Source organism: Hyaena hyaena, unplaced genomic scaffold (assembly GCF_003009895.1).
Source record: "Hyaena hyaena isolate Hyena2069 unplaced genomic scaffold, ASM300989v1 scaffold_185, whole genome shotgun sequence".
NCBI lineage: Eukaryota > Metazoa > Chordata > Mammalia > Carnivora > Hyaenidae > Hyaena > Hyaena hyaena.
The window spans coordinates 1,544,600-1,563,455 of NW_024080816.1; the positions used below are offsets into that span (position 1 = coordinate 1,544,600).

At 39.1% G+C, this 18,856-nt stretch overlaps 1 protein-coding gene across 4 annotated transcripts in view; it reads left to right on the plus strand.

The window, feature by feature from the left end:
- The window catches only part of BNC2 (basonuclin 2), a 436,346-nt gene that overhangs the window by 71,514 nt on the left and 345,976 nt on the right, over nt 1–18,856 (plus strand). For 3 of the 4 annotated variants that reach the window (XM_039240935.1, XM_039240932.1, XM_039240934.1), the window contains exon 2: nt 4,067–4,156. The exons of the other annotated variant lie outside the window; for it this stretch is intronic. In XM_039240935.1, the coding sequence (XP_039096866.1) occupies nt 4,067–4,156 (90 nt within the window). The remainder of the gene's footprint in view (nt 1–4,066; nt 4,157–18,856) is intronic. 4 annotated transcript variants of the gene reach the window in all.

Below are 18,856 nucleotides of genomic sequence, written 5' to 3' on the forward strand. Positions count from 1 at the left end.
TGAGGTAACGAGTGCTTATGAAAAATATTGATGCATTAGCTGTGGACTGCCCATTGCATGTCTCCTGTATTATGAGTTGATGAGGCTGAAATAGAGGGAAAACTTTTATGGGTTGTTTTACTAATGTAGTGATAACTACCATCTTGAGTTGGAACTAAAAAGGACTTTATACAAAAAAGAACCTTCACAAGTGTCTTAAAGCTATACAATAAAGGATTATTTCTTTATTTCAACTAACTTACAATTGGGAGGCAGAATTGATTTTTTTATACATTTCTGTTTTAAATTAAAAAAGTCTCTTAGAATAAAATATTTTAGCTTTTTTATTTCTTCACTGTTTGCTCATTCATTTCTTTGTCAAGTATGATCATTTTTGCTTATCACCATGTTTAGTTTTTAAAAGTCACTTAAAATTTCCTGGGTTAGTATTTAAAGTTTGATGAATGAGTTTGAATTCTTTTGAGATTTTCCAATAAGATTTGTTTGCATTTAAAGCTAATGAGCACCTTGATTATCAGTGGTGTGATCATTGTTTTTGCTAAAATCTTTGGGGGAACTGAAGGTCATAAAAAGCCTTACATGAGACGGTATAGGAGGAAGAAAAGAGTAGGAGAGAGAAATCCAGAGAATTGTGTTAGGGGATATGCTCCAAATTTTGAAATTGTTTTTGTAAGTATATGTGTTTGTGGGGAGATAATTACAATCTCTTTGGGGTTTTCTTTCATCCATTCAGATCTTTGACCTCTGGTATATTGAATAGAATTTCTTCTTCTTGGGGGGGAGATGAGAAAACAGCAACAACTGGATTTTTTTGGCAGTTATTTTTCCTGTCTTAAAAACATAATACAGCTGCCTGATGGAATAGTTTCTTTTTTTTTGTGTATCATAAAGAGGAGAAAGAGAACTACCTTAGAAACATGTTTAAAGCACATGATGAAAATGAAAGGTTTAAAAAAAAAAAAAAAAACAACCTCTTAGAATCTATTTTCCTTGTGCCAGGTACCAGATGTTGATGTTGGCAGTGCTTAAGAGGGTCACAGGGCATTTAAAATCACTAGGCTGCGGGGAATAAAATTCCAGGTCTGTTGCACTGAAGATTATTTAAAACTTGTGTTTACCTAGTGGTAACTAGTACAAAAGTACTTGTTCTATATGAGCCCTTCTTAAATAGGTATCTGAGAAATACATGATCGGTGAAATTGCTACAAAATATATATATGTTCCAATGGCTATTGTAGCTTTATCAAGGTCACTGGTTGCATTTGAGTCTCCACTTTTCCATGTGAAAAGTAGATTTCTTTCCATTTTGTTAGGCACAAGTGGCCTTATTTTGAGCTGTTTGTTTCATATTAGAAGATATGGTTGTATACATATTATATACAGTTATATAAATATGCATAAAAGGCTTATATACCATACTTATGTTTTAAATGTTATTTATTTTTGAGAGAGAGAGAGAGAGGGAGGGAGGGAGGAATGTGACTGGGGGAGGGTCAGAGAGAGGGAGGGAGACACAGAATCCAAGGCAGGCTCCAGGTTCTGAGCTGTCAACACAGAGTCTGATGTGATGCGGGCCTCAAAATCAAGAACCGTGAGATCATGACCTGAGCCGAAGTCAGATGCTTAACCAACTGAGCCACCCAGATGCCCCTTATATACCATACTTAAATGATATATCCTTTGTATATTTAAGTGGAATTTTGAGAACGAGATAGGACCATATGCATCTTTCTACATAGTTTCTTCTTGGGGTGAGCTGAAGTCCCTTTTCTCACTGATAGGATTATACAGGAGGAATAAGTTTTCCTGGACCTCCATAGGGTCCTTGACTGGGTCTGAGAATTAAACTGACAAAGACGGCTTAAGAGGAGAAAAGTATAGAAGTTTATTTAATTTAAGTTTTATGTGGCTTACAAAAAGTTTATGGAAAACTTTGTAAGAAATGGAAGACCCAAAGATACAAACCTGAGTATTTTATGCTAGGTTTGATGAAGAGTGCATGGTTGTGGAGGAAGTTGATAGGGTAAGAATGTGAGGTAATTATAGTAGACCAGGAGAAACTTAGCAAGACCTGTTTGTTAGAATTCTTTTTTGCATCCCTTTGTCTTCAGAGGTAAGGATGCACTTTTCCTCTTGCTGTAGGGAAGGCACCTTGCACATGAAGGTTTTATGGCCTATTTCAGGCAACAAGGGCCAGGGGAAGGTAGAGTGACCTTCTTCTGCCATTTTCGGAAATTCCTTCAGCTTAAGATACTCAGTATGCCAGCCTACTCTATTTTGCGGTGGTGCATCCTAAACCTAGTCAGGATAATAGGGTAATTTATTATTTAGAAAATAAAATTTGAAAAAATAAAACAGGTTTTTCACAAGAGTACGTATTTATGCTCATTATAGGTTATTATTTCTACTGGTTTTGTGGATGTAGCACTGGGAGGTATTAGATGGTGGTCTTACTGAGCTTTTCCAAAGGATTTTAAATTATTTTTTTCTGTAGTTATATCATTAAAATTTTATTCAAGAAATTTGAATTTATTTATAAATGCAATGGGATTAAATTTTTCTAAGCTATATTTTCCTTGTCTTGCCTGAAGAAACTAGTTTCTTTTTCTGTAGAGAATGAAATATTTTAAATGGTCTAGATGTCAGAAAAAATGGAAGGAAATAGGCCAGTATATCATCAGTTGTTGCCTCTGGATGCTAGGATTATGACTAATTTCTGTTTCTTTATGCTTTTCTACACTTTCAAGATTTTCTGCAGCTAGAGTATGTTGCTTATAGAATCAGAAAAGAGGAAAATATATATGTGTATTTTAGCAGACTTTCATATGCTTGAGTCAAACATTGCCTGTTCTAATTGCAGAGCCTGGAACCATGGTTTTAGGCAATACAGAACAGTTCTGTTGATGTTTATATAGCTTTTAGAGTTACCTGCTTTGGATTGGTAGTACATACAGTCACGGACTGCCTTCTCATGGAGTTTGCTGGTGACCAAAGGAAGCAGTTGTGTTCATAACTTAAATGGCAGAAAGGGCTCACCGTTGTCATTACTGCCACATGGTTCTTTTTTTTTTAAATGTTTATTTATTATTGAGAGACAGTATGAGCAGGGGAGGGCAGAGAGGGGGAAGACACAGAATCCAAAGCAGGTTCCAGGCTCTGAGCTGTCAGCACAGACCCCGATGTGGGCTCAAGCCCACAGACTGCAAGATCATGACCTGAGCCGAAGTCGGATGCTCAACTGACTGAGCCACCTAGGCACCCCACTGCCACATGGTTCTTTACCTTCATCTCTCATGTACATATGTATTCTGTGCTATAAGTTTATTATATTTATGATGCCCATTCAATGTATTTGTGCAGTGGAAATGGATTTACAAGGTGGTGGGAGGAATTGTGAGGTAATTTCACAGTTTCCTCTATCACATTTATACAGTTTAGTGGACAGTGCAAAATGAATACCTGCCTGCTGGGTGGATATGCTTAAGATTCTGTTTTGATTCATAAAGTCCTTAGCTTCATTTTGAATGTCACTTCTAGTTGGAGGAATTTCTTTAAACATAATGTTATTTGGAAAAATTGCATAGAAGATTGGTGTTTGAACCCAGAAGATTGCTTTGCTACTTTTTAAGTGTGATCTTGAGGCTAGTACTTTTCACCTCTGAACTTTGTTGTCCTCATCTGTAAAATGGGGATAGTAATAATAATGCCTTCCATTAGGATCCCTTAGGGAACATATGAAAGTCTTTTGTAAATCTATATATGTTTCATTTATTGACCAAGCTACTCTTGGCAAGCTACCTAAATTTGAATGGAAGTGATTTGGATCATATCCCTGAGTTCACAGCCTAGAGCCAAATTGTATTTGTCTATTCTGCTTAGATGAGGGGAGGTCAAAGATGTGTGATTTTAATCTTATTTTTGTGAGAGGCTATGCCTATTTTAACCCCCATAGCTTCCATTAAAATACTCAAAAATAATTCTTCATTTTCTTTTCTTAATTACTTGGCAGAAATTTAGAATTTAAAGAGAGAAACTAGTAACAACCAATCTCTCCTTCATATTCCAGATCAACGAAAGGGATTCTTGGGTCCTGGAGACCAAAGAAAGAATCATCAGGAATGCTCAGGGTGAATTGATGGATTGCAGAGCAAGGCTGGTAATTATTTTCATCGAGCTAAAACATGAACTTAATATATGGGAGCAGGGCTAGATGAAAATTAAGATTTGGACGTCTTCCCCCAGGCCCCGATGGATATCCACACTTGCCTTCTGGAGGCAGCCTTCTCTTTGGTGGGATAGCTTTCCTTTCTTTACGGGGACTTGACTTGGATTTTCATGCCCCACCATGGCAGACCTCTTGTTTTGGTTGTCCTGGGCAACTGTTGGTAAGAATATATTTTTGTTTAGGTCAGCCAGCTTTTAGCGTTTAGTTTCTCAAGGGTTTTCATCTGATTACTAGATACTGACACACTGCACGCATCTTGGGATTCAAATTTCTAGAATTAGCAAGCTCTAGCTTTTGGACTTTTTTGTGACACTTTTACCAAGTGTACACCTTAGGTGGCCTAGGAGGTTTCTCTCTCTCTCTCCCTCTCTCTCTCCCTCTCTCTCTCTCTCTCCCTTCCTTTCTTCCTTCCCTCCTTCCTTCCTTCCTTCCTTCCTTCCTTCCTTCCTTCCTTCCTTCCTTCCTTCCTTCCTTTTCTTTCTTTCATGTTTGTTTATTTGGGGGAGGGGGGAGAGCGAGCCTGTGTGTGAGAGCTGGAGAGGGCCACAGAGAAAAGGAGAGAAATTGGATACCTAGAGAGAAGAAACCATGTGCAGATCATCAGAGCCACAAATGGACTTGATCTCAAGTTTACTGGGTTCATGTTGCTTGTTAGTTTATGGAGATAAGTAGCTACCCTATGGGATTTGGAAAGGATTAGATCTAAAAAATATATATTAAGAGTTAGGAACAGTGACCGACACAGAATAATACTTAAAGGATGAAAGCTACCATCACTGTCCTCTTCTTTTTTACTACTTAGTAGTGCTATCATTATTACCACTGTCGTGTTTTATAAGATAGTTGAACAGTTCTTTGCTGTGTGCCACCTTGTAGAAGCCCGGTTTATCATGACTATTTAAAGATGATTCCATGGGGCACCTAGGTGGTTTAGTCAGTTGAGTGTCCAATTCTTGATTTCAGCTCAGATCATGATCCCAGAGTCATGGGATTGAGGCCCGTGTTGGGCTCCATGCTGAGTGTGCAGTCTGCTTGAGATTCTCTCTCTGCCCTATTCCCCCACTCACTCACTTATTCTCTCTTTCTCTCTCTGCCTTAAAAAAAAAAAAGATTCCACAATGTTTGGCACTTATGACTTCTGTATTGACCCAGAAAATGTATTGGCAAAAGATAATTGATAATTTGCAATCCTAATTTTGGATTTTGTACATTTTTTGTGTATTAATGGATTGGTAATATTTCTAATTTTGTATTTTGTCAAATGTGATTCTGCTGAAGTGCGTCTCCTTAACAGCAGGGATTCTGTGGAATCATGATTCATGGCTCACAGTCTCCTATACTTCCTTGTTTCCTTACATGGAATATGTAATATTTCAAGTATTTAAGTTTCCTAATCCTGTCAGCACAGAGCTTTCAGTTGGAAGACTTTTTGTTATGAAATATATTCTGATGTAACTATTGAAAAGATTAGACTTTTGAGGAATTTCTAATGACATGGGAATATACTCACAATATATGAATTGAAAAGAAGTGGACATAAAACTATAAATAGTATGCCAACTTTGTGGCACATAAAGAGAGATATATATATATATAAAGAAGAAATGCTGGAAGGAAATGTACCAAATGACTAATAATAACATTATCTGTTCTCTGGGTAAATTAATAACAGTTTTTAGAAATTTTTACAAATAGGGGCGCCTCGGTGGCTTAGTAGGTTAAGTATCTGACTTCAACTCAGATCATAATCTCCTAGTTCCTGAGTTTCAGTCTCTCTGCTGTCAGTGCAGAGCATGCTTGGGATCTTCCATCTCCTTCTTTCTGCTCTTACCCCACTAAGTGTGTATGCTTTTCTCCCTTACAAATAATCTTAAGAATTTTTTTACAGAAAGTTTTTAAACTTTCTGTGAATTACCTGCTATTCACTTCTTATACTTTAGATGAATTATTTAAGAAGAAAGAAATTAAGTCATTTGTGCCTTGGTAAGGTAGTGATTGGTGAATGCCTCTTTGTCTTATTCTAGATCTAACTCTGATTCAGTTAGTCTCTGGGAGTGTAGTTTAGTAGGAAGAGTGTAGTCTGGTAGGCTTGGGTTTCCAGCCCACTACCTTCATTTAAGAGCATTGGGACTGGGCACGTTGCCTCTCTGAGCTTTAGTTGTCATTGAATTGGGATGCTATCTCCTTTGCAAGGTTTCTTAATTCTGAAAGCAGCTTGCTCTGAGAGGTGCTTAGTAAATATGTGCTGCTTTTTGCCTCCCAGCCAGTACACTTACCTCCCAATTCCCTCCCCTGAATTCCACAAGGATCAATTCAATGAATAAAGGAACTTAGAAAAAAGTTTCACTGTCATACTAATATTTTCAATGGTTTGCCTTTTCAATTATCTTTTTACTGTAAGTCTTATATCCTTGGGAGCCAAACTCATGGTAATCAAGAAGTGTCTCACTTCAAAGGATGAGAAAACTGAGCAAACCAAAATAATGATGTGTTCTCTCTAGCAGTATGTGTGAGCATGCCTCTCCTCTAGGACTGGCCTGGGAATGTTGAGTGGAAGCATCACCATCCACCAGTCCCTGGCAGTGATGGGGAGGGTGTGGGGAGGACTCTGGGGCTGAGCTAGGATTTATCATTGCAGGGCCGTCTGGCCTTCCCTGAACATTCTTTTCCCTTCCAGGATTCCTGTAATTGTCATCAGATGGCTCAGTCTCCCAAATGTTTCTGGCACTGCAGTGACTTTTGGAGAGTGTGTGTGTGTGTGTGTGTGTGTTTAAAACCAGAGTTAGTTTGTGTCTGTTCTGTGGTGTGTATATGCATGCAGATCAGGTGTCTCAGGGAATATAAAGAAATCACTCAGATGTAGATTCCTCCTTACTATCTTCTCTTGAGCCTTCCCAATTTCTTTACTGAGTCTTTTTCACCTCAACTGTTTTAAAGGGAAAAAAATAAGTGAGGGAAGATGTAGGCAGTGGTAATACTTTCTTTTTTTAAGTTTAAAGTTTATTTATTTTTGAGAGAGAGCAAATGACTGACGGGGTGTGGGGTGGGGGGTGGGCAGCAGCAGAGAGGGAGAGAGAATTCCAAGCAGGCTCTGCACTTAGCACAGAGCCTGACACGGGACTTGAACTGATCAATGTTAGATCATGACCTAAGCTGAAATCAAGAGTCAGATGCTTAACCAACGGAACCACCCCAGTGCCTTAGTGGTCCTATTTTCAACTATAGTCAGCTGACCTCTTGGTCTCATTACTTGGCGACTTTAATAGAGCATTGATTGCATGCCATGTATTGCATGGGTCTACTAAAGCCTCAGGGAGTTTGAGAGTTGGATAGTGAGCAAACCCTGTGAAGACTGATTCAGTCTTGAACTCTCCCTGGGCATGGAAGAAAAGGGGGCATGTGAGATAGACCCTGAATTTCCTCTGATAAAATTTGAATGACAGAAATTAGAGCACTAAGTGGCAACCAAGTATTCAGGTAGAAAGAACAGCCCAAAAGTATTGAGGAAAAGATGATATGTGTCAAGAAGGAGTATGTTATGCAGCTTAGTTTAAAAATGAGAAAATGGGGCACCTGGCTAGCTCAGTGGGTTAAGTGTCTGACCTTGGCTTAGGTCATGATCTCATGGTTCATGAGTTTGAGTACTGCATGGAGCTCTGTGCTATCAGCACAGAACCCACTATGGATCCTCTGTCCCCCTCCCTCTACACCTCCCCCCTCCCCCCTCTCTTAATCTCTCTCAATAAAATAAGTAAACATTAAAATAAATAAGTAAATGAAAATGAAAAAAGTTCCAGAGTGCGTGGCTGGCTTAGTCAGTAGAGTATGTGACTGTTGATTTTAGGATTGTGAGTTCAAGCCCCATGTTGGGTGTGGAACCTACTTCAGAAAAAATGGGGGTGCCTGGCTGGTTCAGAAGGTGGAGCATGCACCTCTTGATCTCTGAGTTTAAGCCCTGAGTTGGGTACAGAGATTACTTAGAAAATAAAATCTTCTTAAAAAATGAGGAAAGTTTCATAAATTTATATTAATACTTTGAATTGATGTCAGCCTAATGATTCCAATTTAAATTTTTTTAACGTTCATTTATTTTTGAGAGAGAGAGAGAGAGAGAGAGAGAGTCTGAGCATAAGTTGGGGATGGGCAGGGAGAGAGGGAGACACAGAATTTGAAGCAGGCTCCAGGCTCTGAGCTATCAGCACAGAGCCTGAGTGGGGCTCCCAACTTGGAACGATGAGATCATGACCTAGGCTGAAGTCAGATGCTTATCTGACTGAGCCACCCAGGCGCCCCCTAATGATTGCAATTTTAGGATAAATGCTGTTTGTAAAGTTAAGATACAGAAGGAATGGTCTGTGTCCTCAAAGACTATTGCATTCTGAGCTTTTCAAGGTATTTGAATTTTCCTTCGTCATAAGTTTATAACCAAAAATCTAAATACAGGAAGATATTTTGGATAGGGATACCTTTTTTTTTTTTTTTTTTTAATCAAGTAAGCTCCTGTAATTTGACTTTCATTGCTTTTCTAGGAAGGGAAAATTGCCTAAATGAAAAGACAGCTAATTTTTTAAAAAATGGAATGATTGATGCATCTAGACCTGCATGCTTTCCCACCCTTTGACTCCCTAAGTAGAGACTGAGTAGAGAGGTGAGGTTGGGCAGGATTGTGCAACTATATCATATTGAGAAATGTAAAATTGAAAAGAACTGTCATAGTTTCTTCTGAATGATGTTGTTGGCTGAGATATTGTGATTTTTAAAAGCTGCTTTGCTTTACTGACTCTTACTCCTTTAACTAGTAAAATAGTTCACTGCATTCTGGTGCTCCTATTGTCTAATAGTGAAATGTTCTGTAAACTCACAGGGACCTAGATGATGTTAACTGTTGACTTCTTTTCATAAAACTGCCCCTTTACCGTTGTCCTATGAATCTTTAAAAACTATTGAGCTCAGTACCGATGGCTACCCTAGGGCCATCTTAACTCTCTCTTCTGCAATGTCTGGGAATGGGGAATGGGAGCAGGAAAGCCATGACAATAATGGGAGATAACTCTCTGTTAATATAAGAAAAGTCAAGTTGTGATGATTTTGTTTCCCTTGACAGTGATTGATTTAAGAATGGGTATGTGACTAAGTTCTGGCCAGTAGTTTGTAAGAGAAGGTCTGCTAGGAGAGGGTAGTGAAAGTCTCCCATATGGAATGAAAAAACGAGTTATGGCTTGGAATTTGGCTGTGATGCTTACTGAGGCAGTGAGCAAGCATGAGGATGGACACTATGATAGGAAAGGCAGAGCTGATGTCATTGACATCCTGACTACTTAACTGATTCTGTGAGAGAACTAATAACGTTTCAGGAGCTAGTGACAAAGTCAGAGGAGGAAAATAAAGAGCCTCTGTCCTTTGGCAGAAGCTCCCCTAGATTGTGATAGATTCCAAATCAAGAATCTAGAAATGTGGAAAGATTTAATTATAAAGTCTTGAAATTGGACCATCCTAAACCCTTGCATCATCTAGTGAGCTCTAATTTCTAGACTGCTTTGAAAACCCCATGTTCCCTTTGCTAACTTAATATTTGGGGACCCTGCTCCTTGGCTGTTGTTTTCTTCCACTCTTTGTCAGTCATACTTGTAGCACGTGTTTCTTTACCTACCCCCAGTTTTGTTTAAAACGCACACAAAACCCTGGAGTCTTAAGAGCAGTCTTACTCAGTTATCAGTAATGTGTTTTTATTTATTCAAGACAATTTTGTGCTAAGGATTGTGTTAGATTTATATATTAGTGGATTGATTCCTCTTTGTTGTGTTACTTGTTGTTGAAAATAAAAAGAACTTTGAATCTCCAAAAAAAAAAAAAAATGATAATAACGTAAGCTGTTATAAACTGGATTTTCTCTTACCTGGGCTCGGCCTAATTTCTATCTAATAAAATGCTCTGTGCTTTAAAAAAACTTTGTTTATATTTTAGACACACACACATGCACACACACACAGAGAGAGAGAGAGAAAGAGAGAGAGAAGGAGAGAGAGAGAGAGAGAACATGAATGGAAGAGAGCCAGAGTGAGACAGAGAATCAGAGAATCAGAAGCAGCCTTCAGGCTCTGGGCTGTCAGCACAGAGCCTGACATGGGGCTACAACTTATGAACTGTGAGATCATGACCTGAGCCAAAGTTGGATACTTAACTGACTGAGCAACCCAGGCACCCCAGTGCGTCTAATGCTTTAATAATGCCTTTTTTATTATCTTCAGATCTGTGAAGTAGTTTTTAAAATCTATAAGCCACCTAATCCATTATATATCAACTAAAGTATTTTTTTATTTTAGACAAGTATTCATTTTTGGTGGGATTCAAAACATTTTTAACTGTCCCTTCCCAAATCAGATACACTTCTGCCAGTGAAATAACTCTTGTAAACCATCTCATTTTCACCACTGATGGAACCTTGGTGAAGGTATGTGTGATTGAACAAACATGTTTGCTTTTGGCTTGTATTACTTTATTTTGTTTCTGTTCTTTATAATTGGATATTCTTTGCTTAGCAGCTTTTTTTCTGCTTTGGATTATTAGAATTGATAGTAAGAGAAAGAAAGAGGTGTTGGATAATTTTCCAAAAATACATTCTATTAGAGTGATTATTCAGTTTTTAGTTGATATTCCTTTGGACTGTAAGGTTTATCTGGTGTCTCACTTTGTCAACAATCCTCTTATTATATTTAAGCAGCTTTTTACAGTATGTTTTCCTGTTTAGTAAAGAAAGTTCACTTTATTTCCTAAGATGAATTATAATTAGAACTGCTTGGTACTGAGACTCTTTCTCACTTAATACCCCTAATGAGATACAAATGTTCTAAATGTGTCCTTCTGAATGGATTAGATTTTGAGAGGAATCTACTTATTTTAGTTAACTAATCCCTTTGCTTTCGTATCATACATCCTTATTAGGCTCTCATGTTTCTTTTCCATATGGAATTCCTTGTGAAATCAGACCTTAGCAAACAGTGTTATTAACTTTCAGGGTCAGTAATACTGAAAATGTCAAAGAAGTTTGTTGGTTTTACATGCAGTGTTTTTGTGTCATTCTTGCTTTTTTATATACTCATGATAAATATAATTACTATTCTTGCAAAATGAATTTTGTTTCTTAGTACTTTTCTGGTATGTATGATTCCAGTCAATAGCATAAAATAATTAAATATATTTGAACTCCCTGTCTACTTTTGTGGCTCCTTTTATAGTTCTGCTTACCTTCTTAGAATTCTGGACATGGTGTATCTTTGTCCTTTTGCCAGAAACCTGAAAATGTCCCAGTAGAAGGTTCCTGTGCTGAGTGATAGTGAATTCAGTTTGTCCAACTCTAGGACTCAGTGACCATGTCTTTCTATGTTCTGAGAAAGCAGACAAGTTAGTGAAGAAGTTTTGAAGAACTTGAGCTTTGGAGTTCTACTTCTTGAGTTCAAATACAGGCTTCACTGCTTCCTATTTGTATGCCCTTGGACAAGTTATTTGACTTCCCAGTGCTTTGGTATTCTGTAAAATGGAGACTATAATGCTACTTACCTTACAGGTTGTTAGGAGAATTGTATGAGAAACATTCATGAAAAGGTCTTAGAATACCAGTTGTTATGTACTCAGTGTACTTTTCATGTAAAGGTATCTAATTGAATTTTCAAAATACATTTTAAAATCTGTTTCTTCCTTAGGCTTCACGACCACCCTGTGCAGAAGGAAGTGCTATTTAACTATATTTTATAGGAGAAGTCACAGAGACACAGTGTTAGTACCTAACTTTGTTACCGGTAACAGTCTGGATTATAATCTTACTCTTTCCTCTAATTTGTTATACTTGACTATAAATTGAATTGTTAGGACGTTGCCTTGACTTTGTGATGTTATAAGCTAGAAGGTGTAGATGAGGAGAGCATAAATTCCTATTCCTTTTTAAAAATTTTTAAAAATGTATTTACTTAGAGCAAGGGAGTAGCAGAGAGAGAGAGAGAGAGAGAGAATCCCAAGCAGGCTCCACAAACCCAGCGCAGAGCCTGATGTGGGACTTGAACTCACAAACTATGAGAACATGACCAGTGCCAAAATCTAGGGTCGGATGCTTAACTGACTGAGCTACCCAGGTGCCCCCTCCATTCCTTTTTTTTTTTTTTAATGTCTGCCTGTCAGGACAGAGCCCCATTGTGGGATTCGAACCCAGGAAATGTGAGATCATGACCTGAGCTGAAATCAAGAGTCCTATGCTTACCTAGCTGAGCCACCTAGGTACCCCTAAATTCCTATTCCTTAAATTTGGCCCAGTGGTGAGCCAGTTCATTTCTACTAAAATTATTTATTTACTCATTAAATATAAATTATTCTTAGTTTTTACAGTCCCCATATATGCCATTTTCAGTTATCACAATTAATTAACACCAGTTTCCCAAAAACAGTTTAAATTTCACTTATTGTATTAACCATGAATAATCATAAAAGTCCTACTAGTACACCCTGTTATTTGGCCCTGAACATACAGCAAAGCATGTAGGTGTGTTGCCTTCTTGTCCCCAGGAGAAAACCCACATAACATCTTCTAAAAATGGATAATGCAAAGAGAGAATTGGCCGACAAAGACCAAAGTTGAAGCAAAGAAATGAAAAATGATAACACTGGAAATGAAATTGAACCAATTGTGAAGAGAGTTCTGGAAAAGTAGCTGACCACAGAAATATCAACACTGCTACTGTTGTAGACACTCTGTATATGTAGCCAGAGGCGCTTAGTGAAGGGTAACTTATCACAAATTAAGAAGGTGTTATAGCTAAAAGAATGAAGACCTAACAGAGGAAAGGATGCTAGCAAAAAATTTCATACTAAAGGAATTCAGAAGGATATTACAAGAGAGAGAAAACACAAAGGATAAAATGTTGGGAGCTAATCCAAACTTAGGACTGTACCAGTTCCCCAAAGTATACAAAAGATCCTCATTTGGTATTTTAAATTATGCAGTGAGAAGAAGGCAGTACAAAAAAACTCCTTTTTTTATAAAGGAAGAAAATAATTCTCAAAGTTTAGATTATTTTATTTTATTTTATTTTATTATTTTTTTTTACAAATAGTTTATTGTCAAATTGGTTTCCATATAACACCCAGTGCTCATCCACACAAGTGCCCTCCTCCATGCCCATCCCCCCACATCCATCAGTCCTCAGCATTCAAGAGTCTCTCATGGTTTGCCTCTCTCCCTTTCCCCCACCATTTCCCCCCTTCCTCTCCCCCATGGTCCTCTGTTAAGTTCCTCCCAATCCTCCTATACGTGCAAACATATGATATTTGTCCTTCTCTGCCTGACTTATTTTGCTCAGCATAACACCCTCAAGGTCCATCCATGTTGCTACACATGGCCAGATTTCATTCTTTCTCATTGCCATGTCGTATTCCACAGTATAGATAAACCACATCTTCTTGATCCATTCGTCCGTTGATGGACACTTAGGCTCTTTCCATGTTTTAGCTATTGTGGAGAGTGCTGCTATGAACATTGGGGTACATATGCTCCTATGCATCAGCATTTCTGTATCCCTTGGGTAAATTCCTAGCAGTGCTATTGCTGGGTCCTAGGGGAGTTCTATTGTTAGTTTCCTGAGGAACCTCCACACTGTTTTCCAGAGGGGCTGTACCAGTTTACATTCCCACCAACAGTGCAGGAGGGTGCCCATTTCTCCACATCCTCGCCAGCATCTAGAGTTCTCTGATTTGCTCATTTTAGCCACTCTGACTGGCGTGAGGTGGTATCTCAGTGTGATTTTGATTTGTATTTCCCTGATGAGGGATGCTTTTCCCATTCCGTTGGTTGCCTATTAGTTTTGTGGGTTGTTTCCTTTGCCGTGCAGAGTTTCAATTATTTTAAATTACAGTACACTAAATGCTTTTTTTCCCTCTCATTTGTGTATGTGTGTGTGTGTGTGTGTATGTGTCTATCTATATAACAATAGAGAGTTTTTAATGTTTTGACCCCCCCCAAAAAGTTAGAGGTCCTAGAAAGATCATAGTTTTCTTGTTGATTATTAAGATTGCTTTGTGTGGTTTTAGCTGGCATGGTTATTTCCATGGCTGTGCAGCAAAAGCTGCCTGTGTTTATTGAACCAAAGGGGCTCCTTATAAGTGGTGGGGATATAGTGATGCCTTATGAAACATGTCTTCCAATACAAATTTAGAGTGTCTGCCATGTGCCAGGCTGCATACACACATGTGAATAAAAAGTCCTTTTTCCCAAAGAATTCACATTTCAGTTGACTGATGAAAGACAAGATTATTATATCACAACATATGCCTATAATATATACATTTCTTTGAATGCAGTAATAGGGAAATATCAGGCATTATGAGAGCCTAGAGGAAGGGCATCCAACTTATTAGTTTGGGAATTTGAGGGGTGGTAGAGGCAGGGAGACAGCCTGGAGGGCTTAGGAGTTAATTTGGAAAAGATGTTTTGAAGAGTAAGACAATGGTGAGAAGCTTGTGTGTGGAGAGTTCAGGACATTTTAAAAAGTTAGTTTTTGCTGGAATGTGAAGGGCAAGATGAGAGAGATCAACAGTGCCATGGAACTTGTAGGCAGTTTGAGAGTCCTTGGGGGATTTTCCCAATTTTTTAATATTAAGGTGTAAATTATACACAGTAAAATGGACCCATTTTAGTATGTATGTAGTTTGGTGCATTTGATAGAAATCCCCTAATGACCACCAGAGTCAAGATGAAGAACATTTATATTACCCCCTAAAACCCTCAGAGCTGCTGAGTGACTAGCCCCTTTTCTCTCCCCTAGCCCTGGCAACCACTGATCTGTGTTCCTCCCCTATGGAGTTATGTCTTTTCCAGAATGTCATATCAGTGGAATTATACAGAACATAAACTTTTAGGTCTGGCTTCTTTCTGTTAGTGTAATACCGCTGAGATTCATTCATGTGGTTGCAAGTAAAAGCCTTTGGGTTATAAGCAGGTAAATTATCTAAGATTTGATTGGAGGGTGGATTTGAGAGGACCAAGAGTAGAGGCTGTTATCTCTAATTTAGCCAGGTGCTAATGGAGGAGAGTTGCAAAGGTAGGGCTTGGTTTGAGAAGTGCGTGGGAGGCGGAGTTGGTCTCAACTGAGGCAGGGAATATAGGTGTAACAACAGGTCCGGAAGAGGAGACCTTGTATGTTGGATGTATTGAGTGTGGGATTATCTTAACGTGAAGCCCATCAGGAGGTAGGCATTGAAGGAGTTGATTTCTCTACATTCTTATCCTCTTGTCTTTGCCAGAATCCAGTTTGCTAAGCATTGACGTTGCTTCATATGAAGGACTTCCCTTTCTCTTCCTCCTCCCACCAAAAATTTGCTCCCAAGGCCTTGTTTTGGCTTATTGCACTATCGGTGAATAAACTTGTCATTTTTTTAGAAGAATGCTTTCACCATATAGTATCAGATAACTCCATTCATCTGCACTTAACCATTGTTTTCCATAGATAGCAGTTTAAATATTTCTGGAGAAGCTGTGGTCCTTGGAGCTTGAAATCAGAGTTCTGTAGTCATGAACCAGCTACGGATCAGGGATTGTATTGTTCTCTTTTCCACCAAAAGAGGTTCACTAGACCTGTTTTTGGAGGGTACTACATTTGAACCAGTTTAAACAGTATGGGGTGGAAGTAGGGATAAAGGAACATAGTATTATCTGTATTTAAGATGTGGCTTACTGACTCATTTTCTGTGCATGGTTTAATTCAGTGAAGGTCCTCAGGCTGCATCCAGGCTAATTGGAGAATTCTTCTTGATTAATGTCTATCTCTGGTCTAGGAAGGAAAGCACCCTCAGGAAGTGAAGTGGTGGACAGTATATTTGCTCTTCTGATGAATAAGGAAAGGTGTTTCACCACACCAAGGCCTATACCCAAAAGATATTGGATACAGAGTTGGTTCACAGCCATAATTACAGCTAACACAGCATTACTGTTCCATGACTAGAGAGTATTTAGATTTTCATCTCTTACAGATGGGAAACCAAAGTCCAGAGAGGTAACTTAACCAGAGTCAGACAGCTAGTTTGGGTAGAGCTGGAATGCAGATCCAGGAAGTATGGCTCAAGAGTCTATACACTTTTGTGTACATCATGCTGTCCTTAGAATTCTAGAATGCTATCATAGGAAGGACTCACACAATTATTTTATTTTTAATGTTTGTTTATTTTTGAGAGAGAGAGTGAGAGTGGGGGAAGAGCAGAGAGGGAGACACACACACACACACACACAAAATCTGAAGCAGGCTTCTCTCTCTCTCTCTCTCTCTCTCTCTGAAGCAGGCTCCAGGCTCTGAGCTGTCAGCACAGAGCCCAACACAGGGTTTGAACATGAACCACGAGATCATGACCTGAGCCAAAGTCAGATGCTTAACCAACCAAGCGACTCAGGCGCCCCATCACACAATTATTTTTCTTCCTCACTCTTAATTTTACAGTTAAGAGCAACAAAGTCTGGAGAGGCTCTGATGACTCACTCAGAATCACAGAGCGATGGTGGAGGCAGAGCTAGTTACAGGGCTCTTGCCACTCTTGGAGATTTTGCCTTGGTTGCTTGTCAGTTCCATATCTGTGAAGAATAACATCAAAGTGAGCCGACTGGCAAAATTGGTGTTTAATTCCATCTTTTTCCTTGGCCTCCACTCTCTCTTGCCTGGAAATGTACTAATTAGCTCTCTTACCATCCCCTCTGTTACTTTATTATTCCCAGGGGAGACTGGAATCACCATTACTGTTTTCTAGCCTGACCTATTTGATCTTTGTCTGATCTTTACTCTTTCCAGTCTCTTTCCAGTAGCAGTGGCAGCGGGGAGAAGCTGTCCAACCAGCTGGATGAGAATTGAGTTTGGGATGGGAGAGGAGGGTGGGATTGAGGTTATTGCACCACAGATCAAAGACCTTCTGTTACCGGTGCTGCCCTTTGTGATTTTGCTCTTCCTCCTCCACCTGTGCCTACCAGAGTTTACCCCTCCACATTTGGTGCAAGACATCTCCCTCTTTGCTGTTAGAATTCAGAGCTAGAGAGACAGTGCCAATGAACTTGCATGCCCCAAGCGCTTACATAGAACAGAGCATCTGGGACAGAAAAGGAAGCTTTTGCCTTAGAAGTTTACATTTCATATTTGTTTTAATTTTATTTTGAGGAGCCACATTTGGGGGAATAAATTAATTTTCTTTAACACTTGTTAATCTTTCTTTTACAAAAAGTCCCTCATGTAAACTTATTCAAATAGAGACTGATGTTTTTGTTCTGTTTCCTCTTTTTTCCCTCCCTCCCTCCCTTCCTCCCTTGTATATTGGGTCTTTGTATGTAAAAATTTAACTCCTCATCTAGCCTCTTCCACCTACCCTACCTGAGGAATGAAGTTGAATATTAATGTGTTATGGTCGCTATTCTCCAGTGGGTTACTTTTTCTCCACATTCTCTAGAATTAAAAATGTCCTTCTCAATTTCAACAAAAAATACCTGAAAAGACTCCTTGTTACTTAAGAGAAGGCAAATTTCCCCAGGTAAGTTCCCATATGTTTTCTGCAAAAACTGGCACACACTTTTCTTTGCGTTTTACCCCTGTCCAGTGAGACCTTTGTAAGAGTAATCAGCCAGTCGAAGCTGCTCATCTCTTTTTGCCTATATTTTCTTGCCCAATTTTAACTCTTGGTGCTTTCCAGGAAAGTCTGTGTCTTCCTGTCACAAGGAGATTGTCTACCTTCTTTTCAGTTTCCTCAGATGGCCATTGAGCTCCAGGACTGTTGTTCTGAATAGAGGCATATGAACAGGTGGGAGTTGCCCTTCAGGACCCTGGGAAGGGACCCAGCATGTGTTCACATGGTCATTTCTTTCTGTGAAGTTTGCATATATTTTTGCATGCTTTTTCTTAAAAGGCAATATAAGCTTTAGGTCTTCCTTAACCCGCATCTGCTCTTGAGTAGTTCCCTTCAAGACATATAGAGCAAGAACTTCTATCATGTTAGTCACCTGATCCAATTAACTTTCTCTGTGGCCTTCCAGTTCATCTTTTAATTTTCCTAATTCTGATCTCTGAAAATAGGGATCTATTCATCCACAGTATCAATCAGGAGGTAAAGGCCCCAACAGAAACTTTGCCAGAGGGATACTTTAAGGCTTAGACAGCCTAGTCTTATATTGCAGTAGACACAGATTTACATACTTAGTGGAGAGTTGTGTTTGGCAAAGACGAGTTTAAGGTTCTAGTTCTTTCTCTAATACACCAGCACATTCCCGTTTCAAGAAGATACATTGGAGGCTATCTATGAAATGCACTGTCATGTCAGCATGTACACAGGAACCTTAACCAATCTCTAGCAGTGACCATTGTTTTCCTGGTCTCACAGGAGACCAGGCTCAAATACCTGAGTGATCATTTTCTTTCTTTTTGTTCTCCTACTCCATTTGCCGTCAAATCCTGAAGCCAGTTGTTTTAGTTTGCATTGTCTCTTAAAACTGTCCCTTCCTGGGGCGCCTGGGTGGCTTAGTTGGTTAAGCGTTCAACTTTCGCTTAGGTCATGATCTCACAGTTCGTGGGTTCGAGCCCCACGTCGGGCTCTGTGCTGACTGCCAGCTCAGAGCCTGGAGCC